Source organism: Cylas formicarius, unplaced genomic scaffold (genome assembly GCF_029955315.1).
Source record: "Cylas formicarius isolate icCylForm1 unplaced genomic scaffold, icCylForm1.1 PGA_scaffold_8__14_contigs__length_24414737, whole genome shotgun sequence".
NCBI lineage: Eukaryota > Metazoa > Arthropoda > Insecta > Coleoptera > Brentidae > Cylas > Cylas formicarius.
This window is the reverse complement of record NW_026844361.1, coordinates 15785693-15804886: the sequence shown is the minus strand read 5'-3', so window position 1 is coordinate 15804886 and position 19194 is coordinate 15785693. Positions and strand designations below refer to the sequence as shown.

General features: G+C 36.3%; 4 protein-coding genes across 7 annotated transcripts in view; 1 reads left to right on the top strand and 3 right to left on the bottom strand.

Annotated features, from left to right (window-relative positions):
* The window catches only part of LOC132706745 (arginine-glutamic acid dipeptide repeats protein-like), a 56340-nt gene extending 46658 nt beyond the window's left edge, over nt 1-9682 (bottom strand). For 2 of the 3 annotated variants that reach the window (XM_060678247.1, XM_060678249.1), the window contains exon 1: nt 9421-9681. The gene's annotated coding sequence lies outside the window, so the exon portion shown is untranslated. Of the gene's footprint in view, nt 1-9420 lie in introns of all 3 variants that reach the window. The other variant, XM_060678248.1, reaches the window with a different exon arrangement.
* A 123-nt stretch (nt 9683-9805) lies between these two features.
* LOC132706746 (syndetin) lies at nt 9806-17299 on the top strand. The gene is made up of 14 exons (XM_060678250.1): nt 9806-10180; nt 10233-10421; nt 10476-10787; nt 10842-11030; nt 11085-11297; nt 11518-11653; nt 11708-12051; nt 13655-13959; nt 14017-14218; nt 14271-14576; nt 16290-16448; nt 16498-16619; nt 16671-16860; nt 16914-17299. Exons 1-14 carry the CDS (start codon nt 10136-10138, stop codon nt 17031-17033), a joined length of 2832 nt encoding a protein of 943 aa, XP_060534233.1. The 5' UTR covers nt 9806-10135; the 3' UTR covers nt 17034-17299.
* LOC132706747 (tRNA (adenine(58)-N(1))-methyltransferase non-catalytic subunit TRM6) lies at nt 14598-16253 on the bottom strand. The gene has a single exon (XM_060678251.1). It carries the CDS (start codon nt 16048-16050, stop codon nt 14791-14793), a length of 1260 nt encoding a protein of 419 aa, XP_060534234.1. The 5' UTR covers nt 16051-16253; the 3' UTR covers nt 14598-14790.
* Nucleotides 17300-17994: 695 nt separating the features above from the next.
* LOC132706143 (scavenger receptor class B member 1) overlaps nt 17995-19194 on the bottom strand; it is a 60212-nt gene continuing 59012 nt past the window's right edge. For both annotated transcript variants that reach the window (XM_060677299.1, XM_060677298.1), the window contains 2 exons: nt 19039-19164; nt 17995-18962 (listed from right to left, as the gene is read on the bottom strand). In XM_060677299.1, coding sequence (XP_060533282.1) covers nt 18630-18962; nt 19039-19164 — 459 coding nt within the window. In that variant the 3' untranslated portion in view covers nt 17995-18629. The remainder of the gene's footprint in view (nt 18963-19038; nt 19165-19194) is intronic.

Below are 19194 nucleotides of genomic sequence, written 5' to 3'. Positions count from 1 at the left end.
TGCCAACACTCATTTATATTTTATTTCAAAATAATCCGAATGACAAAAAAGACATTAACAATTCGCATTACATGAAAATACCCTATTAAAAATATTATTTAATATAATTATATATTTTAATAATAATATCATTTCTGTTTGCTGAGATTCAACTTATTCTAACAGATAACAAGAAATATCATTATATAAAAATTTACATCAGTTTATTACTTCGTACTAATGAGAATAGATTCTACCAATTTTGTCTTAAACAGTAAGACATGCGTATATCGGATAGAGATGCTGTTAGTTTGACAGATTACATTTTTTATGGTATAGCTACCAACTGCTAATTTTCAAAATCAGTAAAAGTACAAACAAACGCCCTACCTTAGACGCAATCTAGAAATAACGTCAAAATAAGTCACATATTGTATTTCTTTTATAGATTAATTTTTCCATGATTAAATCTCAAAAATTTTAGAAATATTGTATGATTTCTCCAAGATTTCACGGATTTACAGGATGCTTGCTCTATTTGAAATAAGAAGATTGTTACTTTTTTACGAAAAAGTATAAGTAAAGCCGATTAATTTTTGTCTTCAAGTCTTTTTGATATTCTTTAAAGATTCTCAGAAAAGCTATTGCAAATTGGCCACCCCGTACATATTGTGTATGTACAGGGTAGCCAGTTTAAGAGGGTTCTGAGTGTTATTAAAAAAGTTTGGAATACAAAAGCTGTATTATTTCAATTGTCACCCAATTACATACAAGGTGGTCAAATAAAGTTACGTTTTTTAAATTTAATTTGATTACATTTTTAAATACTCCTTTAAAAGAAGAATCCAACGATTTCGTTACTTTGCATATTAACTTTTAAAACATTTTTCTGCGCAACGCGTTTTAGAAAATAATACTTTTTCTCAGACAATATTCGAAATCGAAATATTTTTATCATATACGCGGTGTTGCGAATTTTCCCAAAATGTTACTTCTCCCAGTTTTTTTTTTAAACAACCTGTTTGCATTTTCCAACGGCCCTTTTTTATGAAATTGCTGTATCGAAGAAGACCTACCTATGTTCTTTTTCCCCTATTTTTTTTTCGCATAACCTTAGATCATATTTCGACAGAAACTATTTCATTTTACCGGGCATTTTACTTAATGGTACAAAAAAACAAAGAAAGAAATGAAACGAGGCCAGGACGTAGGTTAACTATGGTAGGTGCTCTCTTCTTCTTTACTTTTATGGTCACGACCAATGGTAGGTTTTGTTCAATGCAGTTTGCCGCATTCTTCTTTATTCGTTTAGTATTCAATTGACAATGTAATTAACGATGTTGGTTGCGGTCTCATTTTACAGCTATTATTTTTAAGACATGTGACTGTGACTTTGCATACCCATATCGCTATCATTTCAAATCTTAACAATAACAGAACAGATCTGAATAACCTTATCGCGTCAGGTGCAAGTTTGTAGAACCCCTCTAATCTCGTTTAATCGCTTTCACAATATCTTTCCCGATTAATTAACCGAGTTAGCATGCGGATTACGGGAGGATTCGTATGAGATTTTTGTGGGCGTGCGAAATTTTGTCCGCCAAGTAGTAGCGAAGTGGCGACGTTAAATAAATAAAAGTTTAACGCGTATCTGATGTTGTTGGGTTAAAACGGTCTCTGGCTACATAATTAAATCGCAGATAACAAAACGCCGAGTGGTTTAACGATATCGGCGTAGGTTGTCACTGTTAAACCGGACACGGGGAATTCAAAAGTTTGGGTTTCGGATGCGCGCGTATTAATCCGGTTTAAAATAAGTTTGTTCCGATCGATTCGACGGCCGTTTCTCATCGCTTTAGCGGATTTAGGAAGGAAGGCACCTCCGACCAATTCCAACAGCTTATAACGAAAGTTAATATGCTGACGGCTACCGCAGCGGATATTCAATCAGAGCAAATGTCAATCAAAGACTCCGCGGAATATTTCTCGGTTGTCAAGAAAGTTTCTCAGGAAGTTGGCGGCCTAAAACAAGAATTAACCTCGGTAAAAAATGAATGTACCTTCATTTAATTGATTATTGTCTTTAATAACATCTTCATCATCTGTATCATTATTTTATAAAAAAAATTTTTTTAAGGTAGGTTGCCTTTACTCCATTCCAAGCACGAACTACTCTTTCAAATTTATATTTTTCCAAAATTCCACCATGTCACGTTATTTCAAAAGTTGAAGCATAAGATCTTTTCTATAAAGCCTTTTCATTGTCTCTAAAATCGCTTGGTCCATTGGCTGGGCAATAGATGTTACATTCGGTGGAAAATATGCTACGAATATGTTTCCATCTTCTGACTTAAATTGCTCTACATTACGATGCGATGGCACATTGTCCAGTAAGACTACAACCTAAGCTTATGCGTTCCTCAAGCATTGGCACAGCACAAAACTGTTAAACGGTCTTTGTTTGCTTTGAAACCAAAAAAAAAAACATTAAACAAAATATGTGTATGAATGTAAAGCTGACCTGGTGCACTAGTTTCTGAGCTTGCAGCAAGTGTTCTTTTTGGAATTGCTTTCCAATGAAGTCCAGTTTCGTCCCCGTTATACACTTGCTCAGGTTTTAGGTCGTGCATAGCAACGTCATCAGCACTAAATTTCTAACCTTGAACAGCCAATGGTTGTATTCCATGGCGTTTTTTAAATATGTAAAGCCAACCAGAAGATGGCGAGAAGTTGCCTATAATTTTTAATTGCTGGTGAAACTTTTCAGCTTGTCTAGCACACATAGGTCCTGATATCGGAACCCCTTCGGATCTCTTCTGCAAGAACCACCTGCTCATAGCATCATCAAGTTGTCGAAAAGTAGACCCTTTTTAGTGATTTTCGATCAGAAATAACTTTAGCACCATCTGCTTTAGCTACAAAGTTTTGTAATTTGGCTTTCCTCTTTACAATGTCACGGACTATTTATTTTCCAATGTTATACTTTTTAGCCAATTCAGATTGCCTTAAAATTTCCATTTTTTGCTTAATATTTAAAACATGCCTCTGTTTACGTTTAACTGACTAACCCAAACTAACGAGCCGGTCGATCAGCACTAGGCAAATAAAATAGGTTAAAACATGGATTCCCCTACACAAATTTAGGGATTCCCCGAAAAGAACGACACCAGTGCATGGTTAGTCTCGGATAATCCGCGACGGTTGATCAATTTAAAATGCCGCCCGGATAATCGGAGTTCTACTGTATATATGATGAACCCGAAGAACAGAATCTGGCTTTAGAAACAATTAATAATTTATATGAAAACTATCGTGACTTCAATCACTTGAATAAAATCAGCCTAACCCTCATTCTAAGGAATCCTTACCTGGCCCGGCCTTTTTAAGAATAAGCAAATAACTTCAAAATTAAAGCATTTAAAGAGTGACAACGGTTTTAGTACCCTGAAATAAAATAAAATCATTTTATTTTCACACTTCGTCACTGCGCTTTAACCTTTATCAATGAGAAGCTTTAAACAGGTGTAAAAACTTATTATAGTTCGATTTAATCTAGCCCGGTTCAACCCAAATACGTCAACGTTATATGGATTATGTTCGTAACACTTTAATTCCTTGTAAATCGCAATATTGCTCGGAAAATATAGATAAATTAGGCTTTCAAGAAACGGTCTTTTGATTCTACCATTTTCGAGACAATTCCCATTATCCGCGTTCGTTTCGCACCCTGCTTTCTATAATAATCGTTTTCATAAATTACACCGAATAAATTGCTACATAAAACGGGGGTGTCGCGGTTTATCTCAACTATTATGAAAAGATATATATAAACTTGGAGTGTAAGTTAAAGTCTGTTCATAGATATAAGAAAGTGACTAACTGATACGAATTAAGGAAAGACCCGGGCAAGCTGTAAGAATGAAATAAGGCGGAATAGGTCCGTACTTTGCTTAGAATTTAATTATTTGGGGTTTTGTTAGGAAAGATACTAAACAATATTTATTCATTTTTGTACGTATTTATGTTTAAATCTAAAATAAAATTAGAAATTATTTTTATTACCTACTTAAATTACTTAAAATTATTCACATAATATATCAGTATCACTATCGCTATCATCGCCTGTTCTAATTATTATTCGTTCTATATTATTTGCAATATGGATATACGATTGTTCTGCTTTTTCTATATGTTTAACAGAATTTGCCCAACTTTGTGGAGGGATGTTAAAAACTTCGGTCTCGATAAGTTTGAGGACATTGGAGTTAACACGGGGAAAAACATTGTTACGACGAATGGCAGATTTCAGTTGGTGCCAAACATGTTCAATTGGATTAAATATACAGTGGTACGGTGGAAGCCTTAAAACTGTATGCCCTAGATTTTTTGCATAATTATCACAGACGTATTCCTTTTGTAGGTTCAAGCTTTGTAGAACCTCAATTAATTGCTTTTTGATATAATCTTCGTGAAAATTAATGTGGTTATTATACATGTAGTTTTGGATTGTTGCTTTTGTGTCACATGAGGAAGGGGTTTTAGTCAACTGTCTACTGTGAGAGCTTGCATTGTCCATTACAATTATGCTATTAGGAGAAATGTTTGAAACTAGTTTGTTTTTAAACCAACTTTCAAATACATCAGCGGTGGTGTCTTCATGGTAATCCAGAGAAGAATCGTTAATATTTTTCGCAGGCGGAGAAAGTCCATTTGGAATCCAACCATCTTTAGAGCCAACATGCCAAATAGTTATTCTTTTACCTCTTTTTGATTTTGCGTTTGTTTTACACTTTTCAGTTGAGTCAACCCAACCCTTTTTCGGGGTATCATTAGTGTCGAACCAGGTTTCATCCCGGTAAATAATTGACCTTTGTTGTTCTCTGTAAATCCTATTTTTTTCTAGATATTCCAGGAGCCATTTCCGAATTTTAAAAGATTCCATTAACATTTGCCTTTTGTCAACTTATTTAAATCTAAAACCCATGTGTTGAATATGAATACACTTCCATAAGGAAGTACTGCCACATTTAACACCGGTTTCATCTTTTTCAAGCCTCCTAATTAAGATATCTGATGTAGGCACGCTTTGTTCCTCGTATAACTGGGAAATTTTACGCCGTATTATATCTTGATCACTTTCATCTACACTCGAGAAAATGTCAGCATCGCTTTTTTTTTTCCTCGCTGAAATGGGATTATACATAATTTTCCATACAGTGATGTTGGAATTTTCGTCAATGTGGCCGTTTCTTCTAAAGATGCTTGCTTGCTGGCACCACGTTCAACGAGAGTCAAATAAACATTGTTTATAACTTCCTTAATCTCAATGGAATAGTGTTTTCTACATTTGGGCGGGAGCATCTCCTGAGATACACTACACACATATTTTGCATAATTCGCACACGATTCAACACACGCTGTATTACACACGAAATAAGAATGATTACTAATAAACTTAAACTAAGTAGTATACCAAACCAAATGATGTTAAACACAGGTAAGTATAAAATTATTTTCTATTACGGACCAGAATTTTACCTGAATTTAAATTTCCAAAATTTAGATAACAATCTTGTTGCATTGTATGTTAATGACCACCCTTGAATAATCCCATTCAAAAGCAATTGCCAACTTTCTTATATCTATGAACAGACCATACCAACTCATGCAAGGAACTGAAACTCTGGAGATGGTGGCAAATGATCGAATGTTCATATGGAACGGCGTTCGAGTTCTGTCCGGGGTGGTTTGTAACAGCCGATCCGCCAACAGCTGAGACGTGACATACACGTGATCGAGTGACAGAATATTTAGGTTAGAACCAGCGATTTATATAGGGCTATCAAGTTTGAAACTTATTTAAAATGATTTACCTTACTAAGTTAACATTTTATTACTTTTCTTAAACAGGAATTCAGTTAATTGCGGGTAGTAAATTCATAGGGTAATGCAGAACAGGAACATAACCCCTTAACAAACTTAACAGAAGGTGTAACGGAACGAGGTAAAATTGATTCAATATTTTATAGTAGCTCACAAAAAAGGCATTTTGCAGGTTTAGTGCACAAACGTCGTATTTTATAACATTATTCAATTTATAAGATTAAAGGTTAATAAATATATGTATATTTGAGTTATTGAAAAAAGATATCTCAGAAGCACAGGACCAAAATATCAAGCATCAGGAAAAATTGAAGAGAATGGTGTATTCATCTTAAGAAAGGAACACCATAATCATGAGCACTAAGACAGGATTTGCAAGCATGCGTAAGAAAGGAGACCAAAAGAATATATGCAATAGACTTGTGACAAGGTAAAAAAGTTATTAGTAATAAACATATTTGTGGAAATGTGTAGTACATTACACTGTACGACTGAAACTATATAAGTATTAATAAATTTCAATTATGTTAACGTAATTTTAGAAATGCCGAAGGTGCATTATTTCCTTCTACTCAGTATGTACCTCTAGGCAGAGGTGAAGGCAATCAAATGTACCTGTAAAACTGAAAGACTTGACTAGAGTTCTGGGAGCAAGCGAGTGACCTAGATATTAGTTTGGTTATACAGCGTGGCATGAGCCATTTTTGTGTAAAGGATATTAACCAATTTGTTGGACCGACCCCGTAATTTTTGTCCTTTTTGTCCTAAAAATAAAAAATATTATCATACGATTTTACTTGGACAAGGCCCTGTGGATTGTATGTCAAATACAAGGAAATGTGGATGGAAAAAAATATGGTGTAAATACTATGTTTTGGGAATAATTATTAAAATGCTTGTGCTTAAAATGTTTGTTTCATTTGAACCATTTGAACAGTTTTACATCAATATTTTCTGCTACAGCAATTCAACAACAAAAGATTTGATGGACCCACTAGAGACATTTCTGGGCCACGAGTCCAGAAGTCAGGTCCAAGATGCTGTAAATTTATAGTATATTATGCAACAAGTGCGGCAAACTGCATTTGACTCGCGAGTTTTTAATAAACGAGTGAGTTAAAAAGTTTACCGAACGTGTTGCATACTATACTTTTTCTAGGACCGTTAGTGTTTGGGTACATTTTCGCAAAACACGAATACATTCACTGACATGACTGTAAGAATTGACAAACGTCAAAATTCAAAGCGTGGGAAATATCTCCGAAACCATCCGATTGCTTCTAAACCTGTGCGGTAAAATCCCGGAAATGTCCGAAGTGACTCGGATTCGTGGGAAACGAAACTGACGTGGTAAAGCGACGCTCCCGCACGCTAGATCGGCGCGTAATTCGGTATTTTACAGACGGGAGTAGAAAAAAGTATTTTTGTATCAGCATAAATACATTTTGATGTGATTTTCATGTGGCTATAGGAAATGGCCCCATCTTATCTGTAAGTAGGCTAGCGGTAGGGGCCCATAAATGTGTGTTATCCCAAGGCTCACTCGCAACTGGCTAGAACAAATTGCACAGTGAATTCAGTCAGCTTATAATCAGTTTTATTCCCATCATCAGCTGTAAACTTTGCATATTTTGCTAAAAAATGATTTTTGTGGTCGACATTTTCATTCATAAAATATTTATAACTTTGATTTGATAGACGTCAACTTTTACCTTAGCCGGTGGCTGTAATAAATAGGGGGCGATAATGACAACAAAATATTGAAAAGATACTCACGGGTTAATAAAAAATATTCTTTTGAATGTGGGTTGCAGCACCCTTCGATAAACTTAATCCATATTTTTTTGGAAACAATAATTGACCGGATGCATAGGAATTCATGTGTCCTGTGGGGATTTAGCAACCGATGTACGTCGTGTATCTTTAAAACGAGCACCCTTTTCCTAATTCGTATTCGGATCTAGTATCGACTGTCAAATTACAAAGTATACCATTTGACCTTCTGCTACATCAAGATCCCTTGCGAGACGAGACTCACCGAGACTTTCCGAAACGGGACCTAGCGCCGTTCGGGATTTTTAGCCATTTGAATATTCGACCATTTGTGGTGCTCCCTCAGCGATCACACAAAATCAATTCGTTATCAAAAGTATTCATAATATGTTTGTTTGTTTATCATTGACACGATTTTTAAAAGTTATTTCCTAAAATTAGTTTGTTCTAGAAACCTAACGCGTTTACGCGATAGACTAAACCAATATTCGACGATAAATTGTAACCTATACGGATTCGACAAGACTTATACATGCTTTAAATACAACTTCGCCAACAATCCTCGAAAACGTTCATAGGTACAAGCAAAAATAATTGCCCGGGTGCACTTTCAAATTAAAAAAGTCGGGATTAAAAATTAAAGATCCGGGAGTCAATATCGGAGCGTATCCCTTTGTTCCGCGCCGCCAGGGTTAATCCCGCAAATTTATTCGAGCCGGGGCGAAAAAGACCCGATATAATCACCCCAGCACCGACATTAAGCCCAGGAGGACGCGTAACAACATCCCTCTTTCCGTGCCCTTATAATCGACACACAATAACCCACTTCAAGAGGCTTTCCCCGGTTTTTTTTTTCGATGACGTAACAACGACGACCGTAGTTTTAGTAAACAATGTTAAAATCAATTGACCGACGGCCGTGTTCGCAACTGGTTACGATGTTAATATCAACTCAATCAAAGAGGAATCAAATAAATAATAATCAGAACGCCAACTTGATCATGAATCGTTCAAAAACTAGCCCCAATAAAAACCAATTCATTACAAAGGCGTGGAAAGGCAAATCTTTAAAAGAAAAACCGAAAGCTTCTCTCTACAGTATTTTATCGTCGCCCTATCTACCCGGTCATAAAGCCCAATTTACGACGTTTCTTACATAAACCTCAAATCGGAGCCCGCAAATCAATAAACACCCCTTAAGCCGAGGAAAACAAATATTTCGCGGCATTATCGTCGTTCTCCTTTTCGTTGTTATGTAAATAATCTCTCTCGATCCGCGGCCAATAAAACAATCATCGCTCTTGTTGATTTTTCGTGCATAAATTACACGCTTTTATCGTCTACATATTCCCGAGGCGATTCTAAGTTAATTTGTAAAGCGGTCTAATTTTAAGTTTCGGCTTTAAAACGGCCATAAAAACAAAATCTCGAATCGCGGCAGGGACATCGTTAAGTTATCCGGGATAAAGGAAAAAGACCACGGGCCGTAAAATTAACGAAAACAATTGTTCGACAGGACGCGAAAACTCCGAGAAGAGGGAAAGAAAAGGAACACCTAATGAAATGGTCATTAGGGTCATAAACAATTTGACAAATTAACTGCCACCCCCACCACTGCTCTCCTGAATTGTATACATGCTAATTAAACATGTCAATCACGCTAATTAACACCTCGCGAACGAACAAACACCCGCAAGGTGATACTGGATATTAACGAAAGGTTTTTTCCCGTCTGACGCAAACTTATAAAGGAAAACGCCTAAGTTTCCCCGTCTATAAACTTACCTACAGTTAAAAAGAACGTCTACATAATAAGTGAATCAGCTCAAGGATTGCTTCGAATTGTCTCATACCATACGCTCGGACGCAACGAAAAACACTGGGGCACAACCTCGTCTTGAGTTTGCCAATTTTTTAGCAATTATTTCACTAAAAAACTGGGAAAATTCGACGAAAACACACACTCACTTTTATCGATTTCTGTCGGCCATTTTCCTTGCAAACTCAGTCGAGTTTATTTGACTTGTTCCGATGGTGCTGACATCTGACAGTTTGGAAAGTTGCCACTTGCACTTGCGTTTCGCTAATCTGTGACGCGCCTGTGTGACGTATTGTTTAACCGTTTTAAAATGTTTTAATTAAATTTGTTTTGTGATTGTATAACTATTACACATTTTACTCTGTAAAACTTCTTGTAAAGTTGGAATACCAAACTTTATTTTTTAAAATCAATTTGTATTGGTAATTTCCTCACTAAAAATACATTTTATTTGGGAAGCGCTTTTCACGTCGACATGACAAAATTACACCAATTTGAATTTGTTTTATAACCATGGTGTTTCACTTGTCACTTGCCACAAACGTCAAGGAAAGAAAAGTGAACTTTGACAATGATGACACAGTTGATCCATTTGTAAATAAATAACAGTAAAGTTAATCGGGGAATGATGTTTTCTTAATATAAGAGATAATTGAAGTGTTTAAGACGAAAGCAAACATAATGGACGAATTTAAACAAAAAATACTCGGTCTCATTAATAAACAGGTGAGAGCTTCTGTAAAATCCTTTGTGGAAAATTAATCTAATCGCGTTTCAGCCACTGAAAATTCCATCCATGGGATTTGACGATTCTAACTATCACTTCTCACAAGTACCCACCCTTTCGATCAATAGTAAGACTGTGCAGGATGCGGACAGGCCTGCTGACCAGGATATCTTGGAGAGCATTGAAGCTGCCTATTTTTCCATGTCAGAGACGTTTGACATCTGTAGGTTCGAACTCTCTGTGAGTAATAGTGAGCTATCTAATTTCCCATTTAAAGCAGCCTAGATATTATAGAAACTACCAGAAACATTGGAATGTGATCAAATCCAGCAGGACTTTAATAATTTAAAGCAGCAACACCAAGTTGTATCCAAAAAAGTCTTGCAGCTGATATTAGAACATCAACAATCTTGTAGTGAGGAGTTTAACAGGGTCAGAGAAATTCTAGAACAAGTGGGAGATACCTTGGAGCTCTGTAGGGATACTAGGAAACACTTGAGTGTTGCTGGAAAGCAGTTTTCTTCCAGTTTAGGCATTCTTGCAAACTATAGAAAAAGGAAATTGGCTCAGATACTACTAAATAATTTGAACATGATTAAAAATTTGGTGAGTTAAAACTTTTGTAAGTGCTCTATTGATAAGTTATCTTTAATACTGTAGTACAGCTTTGATAAGAGGTGCCAGCAGATGCTTGCAGATGAAGATTATGGTGGAGCTATTTTGGAACTTAAAAGGTGTCAAAAAATAGCAGTTCAGTACAGACATTTTAGCTGTGTAGCTGCTCTAACATATAAACTTCAAGAAACTCTGGAATTTACAGATACCCAACTAGATAGAATTCTAGCACAGGTATCATCTTAAAACCTTTCTTCGATCTTTATGGATTTATACTAAACATTTTAGATGTGCTATAATTTTGATAAAGACAGATACACCAAATTGCAGACAGCATACAATCTGCTAGAAAAATCTCAAGTTTCAATGATTGATAATATTCATGTTCATTATATTACCGCTATATATGATTCTTCATTTAATACTGTAAATTCTTATGTTCCATCAGCCGAGTTGCTTGATTTGGCAGATGGTAAAAACTTGTATAAAATATTATGTCAGGTGAGCGTGCATTTTTTTTTTTACAGTGATTAGATGTTGTTTTTGTTGTCACATTTAATAAGAAGAAATTTCTATTTTGTCATTGCTATACAGGTTTCAGGTTTCTGAAAATTATGGCAAGGTTATTTTTTTGTATTTCTGAAAAAAAAAACAAACAAAAATACATTTTTGAAAAAAGGTTTTGAAAACATCATTACCCTGGAACAATTTATAATTTTAGTCCGTGACGCAAGACCTTTTTATATCATGTTTAATTGATCTGTGCAAGATACTGTTCAAAATAGTGTTAAGTTACCACCAATTGATCAAATGGCATTACGATCAAGAAAATGACAGACACATCGAAGGAGCTATAGGTGATTCGAGAATCATTTGGGAAAAATAAAAATTACGCGTACTGCAATTTTCAGATGTGGAATTAGATACAAGCAGACACAAATTAGATATTAACGTTGTAAAAATTTGGGACGATGTTCAGCGCAAAGTCTCCGGATTGTTATTGAATGCCGACCTAGCATCCTACAAGTTTGATCAATTTGTGCAAGTGCTGAGAATCGTCCACAGGCTCATGCAGGTCGGCGAGGAATTTTGCATGAGCAAATCGGAAGATTTGCAAGAATCTATAAGGAAGCAGAGCGTAAATTATTTTAAAAATTACCACGCCCAAAGGCTGGAAGAGTTGAGGATATTTTTGGAAAATGAAATGTGGGAGGTGTGTCCCGTGAAGCCCATGTTTAGCATTTTACAGTTGCAGGTATGTTGATTTTACAATTCAATGAAATTTCTGAATGTCATTCAAGAAATATTTAAATGACATATTAACTAATTTTTTTTTAAGTTATCAATTTGTGCAGTAGATCCAATTAACATTGCACGTTTTGCTTCCTCTTTTAGGAAACTCCCGCTTCCGCATCATACTTTCATCACTGGAAAAAAATTAACTTTAAGAGGCAATTTGAAAATTTATTAAAAAGCAATCTTTCTATCTATATTTTACTTCCACCACTCCAAGCTCATGAATCACCCAACTGTCGCTTGTTCTAATCATAACTTGAAAATAAATTTAAAAGCTCATCAACCAATCCAACCAAACCAATCCATAATTTGGTTCTTCCACCTCCACTAAACAAATGGCGCAACTATCAATCACATTTCTGAAACAGTATTTCCATTTTTTTTAAATAATCAGGTGCATCTCAGACACCTGAAATTTTTATCGAAGGTAAAGGTCAATGAGCTCTATCGAACTATACCAAAAAATCCCCCCTCCCCTGTTAAACCGCAAAAAAAATATTTTCTGAAATTTTACATCGCTTCTGACATCAAAATGGTACCACCGACTTTTCGGTACCGTTCGATAGAGGAAGGACCAAATTGTGTACTGTAAAAATTTCACCTCTGCACGATAATAAATAAGCGAGATGTAAACATTTAAAATTTATCCTTCTAACTTTGAGCCGGCTTTTTGGCTCGAAACGGATTTTCGAGGTTGTTTATTGAGGTGGGGGGATGAAACTTTGCACCCCTGCACCTTTGCAGCCACTGCCTTACTGTCGCTTATGCAGGTACATTGCATTAGTCAAAGGGGCAGGGAAACATTTAAATAACGTTTACGTTTAGCTGCGCCAACAGAGTACTTTAATTCAATCAACTATCTTTTTGATTGTACAAAAAACAAGTGTACTGAGATTTAAATGCCCACAAAACAAAAAAAAAAGTTTTCTGTGAATGTCCACTCGGCCGTTAGAATAAAAAAGCACGCTACATTTTTAGGACTAGAACTCGATGCCAATTACTGCCAATTACTTTTTTCAAAAAACTGTTTTGAATGGGAAATGCATAATAAATTTCTCCTATGCTCACATCCATTCGAGATTACTCTATGGTATTCTCTTTTGGGGAAATTCAGTGCAATATCTGTTTTCATATCCCAGAAGAAAGTCCTAAGGTGGACCGCTGGAGTGTCGCCGGATAACTCGTGCAGGCCTCTCTTCAGGGAGTTTAAAATACTGCCCATGGGTGCATAAAAACAAAAATATCTTACAAAAAAATGGAAATTTTCACAACTATAATACACGTAACTGTTTCTCTATAAAAAAAATAGACTAGAATTTTCAAAAGAATATTTTAGTAACACCTGTATTAGAGTCTACAATAAACTTTCCCCAGAGCTAGAAGGCAGTAGTAATAAAAACATTTTTAAATCCAAACTAATTTTTTTTTCTCCTGCAGATCTATTTTTATAATTTAGAGGAAAATTTTACTTATTAATGTTTGTTATCACTGTATTGATAATAAAGATATTATTATTATTATTAAAGATAATATTGAACTAATTAAAAATAAATAATGTTCAGGAATTTAGATCGGTGCGTTCCGCCCTTAAATCGTACAAACTGAATCCCCAAGTGAGCCCAACGGTGCCAGTTTACTCAGCAAATTCCACCGAGTGCTCGTCTACTCACTCACAAGACGGGAGCAGCATTATCGGCAACTATTTTATCCGGTACGCCGATCACGGGACGCCATTCGATTCCGGTCTGGACGAGACTTTCATAGAGGAGGACATCTTGCAAGTCGAAAGGGAGAGCTTGGGCTGTTACTCGGAAGAAAGCGATGACGAGTCCGAGAAATCCAACGACTATGTCAATGTCGAAGAAAGGTAACTCAGCAGTTAAGCGTAATTCTGCAATAGAGTCGGAGACCTTTTTTTTTTCAGCGAGTGCCCCGTCAAAAAAGAAAAACCCGACAATAAATTCCAAGTGTTGACTAACACTTCATTGACGGTGTTGAGGCAAATGGGGAAGTATCTGCAAATGTCGAGATTATTGAAGCCCATAGCGTGCGAAATAATATGTTCGATGAATCAGCTTTTCGATTACTATCTGTATTCGGTTAATTTATTTTTCGCCTCGGATTTGGTGAGGCTTGTCATGACTGTACGGTTCCAAAAAAGACTTGATTGATTTTTAGGCGGTAGCTAGTGGAAATTTGTACTCGCCAGAGCTATCCGCGACAATAAAAAGTATAAGCGATAGTTTAATATTCGAATATGTAGCAGATCAAAACACGCCCGTACCCGAGGGGAAAGCGACAAAACCCTCCCCATCGTTAATGCTAGATCTGAAAAACCCAGAGAAGCTCCACGGGCTGTCCGAAAGGCTTGTGGGTGTTGAAAGCTTAGTCTTTCTCGCCAAGCAGTATGAGTTTTTGCGGGAATACTTGGAGTATCTTATACTGCCATCAAAGAAAGCCATCTTGGATCAATTTTTTGCGCAAGTAAGTAAAAATCTAACCAATAGCATTGTAGTGTTTCTTCAATCCAAAACTCATCATTACTGTAACTGCAATGAGGATTTTACTGTATTAAATTAGAATTTTAATCGAGCTTTCGTTAACAGTATCAGTTTATTCCATCACTTTCTGAAAGTTATTTTACATATTTCTATTCACATGTGGTTTTTTAATAATATAAAAATTAAAATACCGCCCATCAAGAGTTCAGCTTCACCCCGGTCAGAATATAGCCCCCGTTGGTCATCATAATCGCGGGGTGGGTTCTTTCTGGCAACACCTGGTGGTGCCTCAAGAAATTACTGCACAATCGAATCGCTACAATGTCCAAACGGCTCTTCAAATACACATAGAGATCCTGCAAAGGTTCTCTAAACAAACTAAATACCACAAACTGTCTGCCTCCTTTCAAAAACTCTAATAGCTCCTTAGCTAGACCAACAGGATGCTCTTTAGCTGTAATTATCAGAGAGTCACATTTTTTCTCAAGAAGTTTGGCAGCTTGCTCATTGTCAAGTTGCCACTGGGGTCGTTTGCACTGAGACTGCCCAATTGTCGTCACAGTGTCGCTTTCACTTGTCTTCAGTTTTTTCTGAGGTGGTTCTAGGCATTCTTCTAGATTTGGTTCATCTAAATTAGTAGACTCAGCATGTTCTTTATTTTGATAGAAATATCTTAGAACTGAATACAAGTTGACATTTATGCATCTGTCTTTCTGCTCTTGCGGAAACTGGAGTGCCGCGAAAACAGTTTTTTGGCACTCATTTCCAGGATGCATGTGAATAACGGTCCCGCCGGTATTTTTGCCTAAAGAGTTTGTTATGGTGGCCATCATTAATCCGCTACTGCCACTATCATATAATAAATGACACCCTTCACTGTGGATGTTTGCATAAGATAATATTTGGGACAAATCATCTATTCGTATGTTTAGTATTTTCGTGGGATCCTGTCTGTAGAACATATTTGCCAGCAGCCTTATCGTTGGCTTAAGAACTTGTATATATTCAAAGTATTTCTTCTCTTTTTTCTTTATGTACTTCTCCTGACTATACCCAGTTTTCATATTAAACGTTTTGGAATTGTTTATGAGTTGTTCGACAATCACATTTGAGTTCAATTCAGCGTCTGTTAACTTATCTATGTCTTCTTTCTTTAATGTCTGTATTTCCCCATCCAATGTTATGTTTCTGTTGTCTACGCCGGATTTTTCAATGTTCACACCAGTACTTGCGGTAGTGACTTCGTTTTTTTGCTCCAATATAAAGAGTTTTCTATTTTTTGGGTGGTTTTTCATTTGAAATGTATCAAAGTACTTGTGCCCTATAATATTGTCCATTTCCACGGTATATTTACCCAAAACCATATTGCCATGTTGTTTTACTTTGTGCAGTTTCGTATATTCCTGCCGTTGCACTATAACAAAGTCTCCCACTTTGATTTCGTCACTTTTTTCCATTTTGTGGGAATGTTTTGGACACAATATTATTTTGAGGTTAGGTTCTCCCACATTTTCTCTTTGATTAGTAGTATCTTGAATGGTCACTTTAGTGCTTCAAATGTGGTCTAACCCTAGTTTTATTTAATGCAGGTTAAAATTTTGAATATTTTTATAAATTTTTTTTGGTACGTCATGAATCCTACAAATGTAAAGCGTTTCTAAGCTAATTATGACTAAGAAAATATAATATATTTCAGAATATAGCCTGTGTTACACATTTAAGGAAGCCGGTATACATGGCCGTGGTGGCGCAAGCCTTCGATTTGCGCCAAATTCTTTTGTTTATGTCCAAGATAAATTGGGAAGTGAAGGAGGTTATGTCTCAGCACAATTCTTATATTGACTTAATTGTTCAAGTAAGTTTCAAAGTTGATTTATTTCGCGTGTTAATTTATGACTCTCCAGGAAGTGCAAATGTTTAGAGCGAGGTTGGAAATGGTCATGCATAAAGTGCCGATAACCAACGAAGTATTAAAAGTCTTGTGGGAAAGTATAGCCCACATTGTAACCCACACTTTAGTTCAAGGGTAATATAAGTGCGCAGTTGCAAGTTTTTCCATTAATGATGCATTAATTAGGTTTTCGGATGCCAAAAAATGTTCTAACGGAGGTAGAGCACTGATGCAGCTCGATTTCACTCAGTTTCTCTCAAAATTTGAGAAAATTTCATCCCTGAGACCTGTTCCGCACAAAGAATATGTGGAGAATTATGTTAAAGCTTTTTATCTCCCAGAAAGCGAGTTGGAAAAGTGGATTCGGGAGCATAGAGTACGTCTTTATTTTCTTTTCCCATGAGCGATGCTAAGCTAAATTGGTTTTAGGAATACTCATCGAAGCATTTATTTGGTTTAGTCTGTTGCACATGTCAGAATAACAAAAAAACGAGGCAGAAATTGCTGCAGGTGATCGAAGAATTGGAAAAAAATATTTTCGGCAGGTAGCACTCGAGAGGCACCCTTAGCGGATTATCAGTTGTTATGTGATATCATCTTAATGTATGACGTTGAAGTTCAAAAGTACTTATCGCGCTCTACTTAGTACGTAACTATTTTTGTAATATTGTATCGAATCATAGCAAGATCCAGATTGTTATCTTATATTTTTTATCGTTTTATTTATTATTGTTAAGTTGTTCCAGTCACACAATTTTAGTTGTTTATAGGTTATATTTTGTGTACACTTGTTTTTGAATAAAGCATCATTCAATAACCACATATTATTTGATCTTTTGCAAGTATTCAATTTTGCTGGGAATTTAACAAAACAAACTCTGTATACACCACTCGTATTCACCAATCATTTTGTTAAAAAATCGTATATAAAATTAAATTCACAACCTATTCTTTTTCTTCTTCTTTTCAAATTGGCCATTTTGTCAGGATATTCGCCCATTGCCAACATTAGTCGAGAAATTTTGAATTTCCCACCAGTGTGAACTACTAAAACAGCATGGCCGAACGACACTTATCCTTTAGAACATTCACAAAACTCTTAGAAAACCAACCTAGCTAATATAAGTTTTGGTAGGAATATTTACTAGGTGTAGTTTTATTACTTGTCTGTCGTTCCCTTGCTGTCCTGCAGCAAGCGTCACTTCTAAAGATAACTATACCGTTGCTGCCACTCCATTCAATATCGGTAGATGGCGCGCTCTGATCTCTTTCCGCGTTTAAGTTTTATTAAGCAATTCAATTTTTTGCGTGTTCTTTTTAAACAGGCCTGAGAAATTTTCAATGTTTTGTTGTTTAATTGGTAATCGTTTGTTGTTCACTAGTTCGGTGTTGAATGAATAAATTACTTTTGGTGTTGGTTTTGTGCGACGTTTTTGGGATTATCCAAATGTTGGTGAGTGCTTTTGCGATATTACGCTGTTACCAGGAAAGGAAACGAATCTTTTCTTTTTAAACATTTTATTAAATTAATGGCTTACAAATAAATCGCAATCGGCCTCTTTCTAGCTAACCCAATACGTTTAATCTCACCCAAAGCATATTTGAGATCCGTTCAAATAATGATGCTACCCGTAGGTAAAATATGAGGTGCTGAGCGATTGCGCTAAATAAATATTAAAATTATACCTACTGACCCGAACGTCCATTTCGGAAGGCTAAAATAGTAAGCATTGATGTATGTTTGACAAAATTTAGCCCAATTAGGCAGCACGATATAATTAACATGTCTTAATCACGTGATTCGGTAAAAGCATACAAAAATACAAACCAAAGGAACTAAAAACTTGAAGGCGCGCATATTTACACATGTAGTATCACAAACATTTTGTTTAAAATTATACCCCTGCTTACATAAATAAAAAATGAGCGTGGTGAACAGTTGCCACTAAAACGTGTCAAAAATTCATCGGAATTAAAAGTAATTATTATGGCCCGGTACTAAAAGTCACTGGTCGAATCCGAACCTAACCTAAAAAAGTCGAACGACGCCTAGTATCACGCGATGACTTCCGGAACGTTATAAAACCGATTACAATAAATAATAACAATTAAAATCACAACAAATGAAAATGTCCGGCTTTTCGTTTACTCGTCATCGCGCGTGATGATCTTCTGGTTGAGCGGCACCATCAATTTTTCGACGTACACTTTAAGCTCCCTCGCGCTCATGCTGTCCCGTTTTTCCGGGATGTAACCGGACAGTTTCCTCTCTATGTTCGTGACGAAGGAGTCCTCGATCCAAGGCGATCTTCCGGCGTCCGTTCCCCTTTTCGACAGAACGAACTTTCGGACCGCGCACACCAACAGCACCACGCTGCCGAGGAACGAAGCGTATTTTAGGCAAGACTGGACGACCGGCAGGATGCTGATGTAGAGCTTGAAGCGCAGGGAGAGGCTCGGTGGCAGTCCGTACATCCCCTGAGAATAAAAAACGTCTAAATTAAGTTGGGCCACAGATTAAAAAAATCCGACTCGAAGGACCAAATTCACTTACGTTCTCGGTCCACAAAAGCGGCAAGATCATGTCGGTGAATTTCTCCGAATTGGCGATGTTCTCCAAGTTTCCCAGCGCCATATTGATCTGGTATCTCACGGCCAAATTAATTGGCAACCCGGAATCCTGCGGCGGCAAGAAATAGTCACGGCGCGT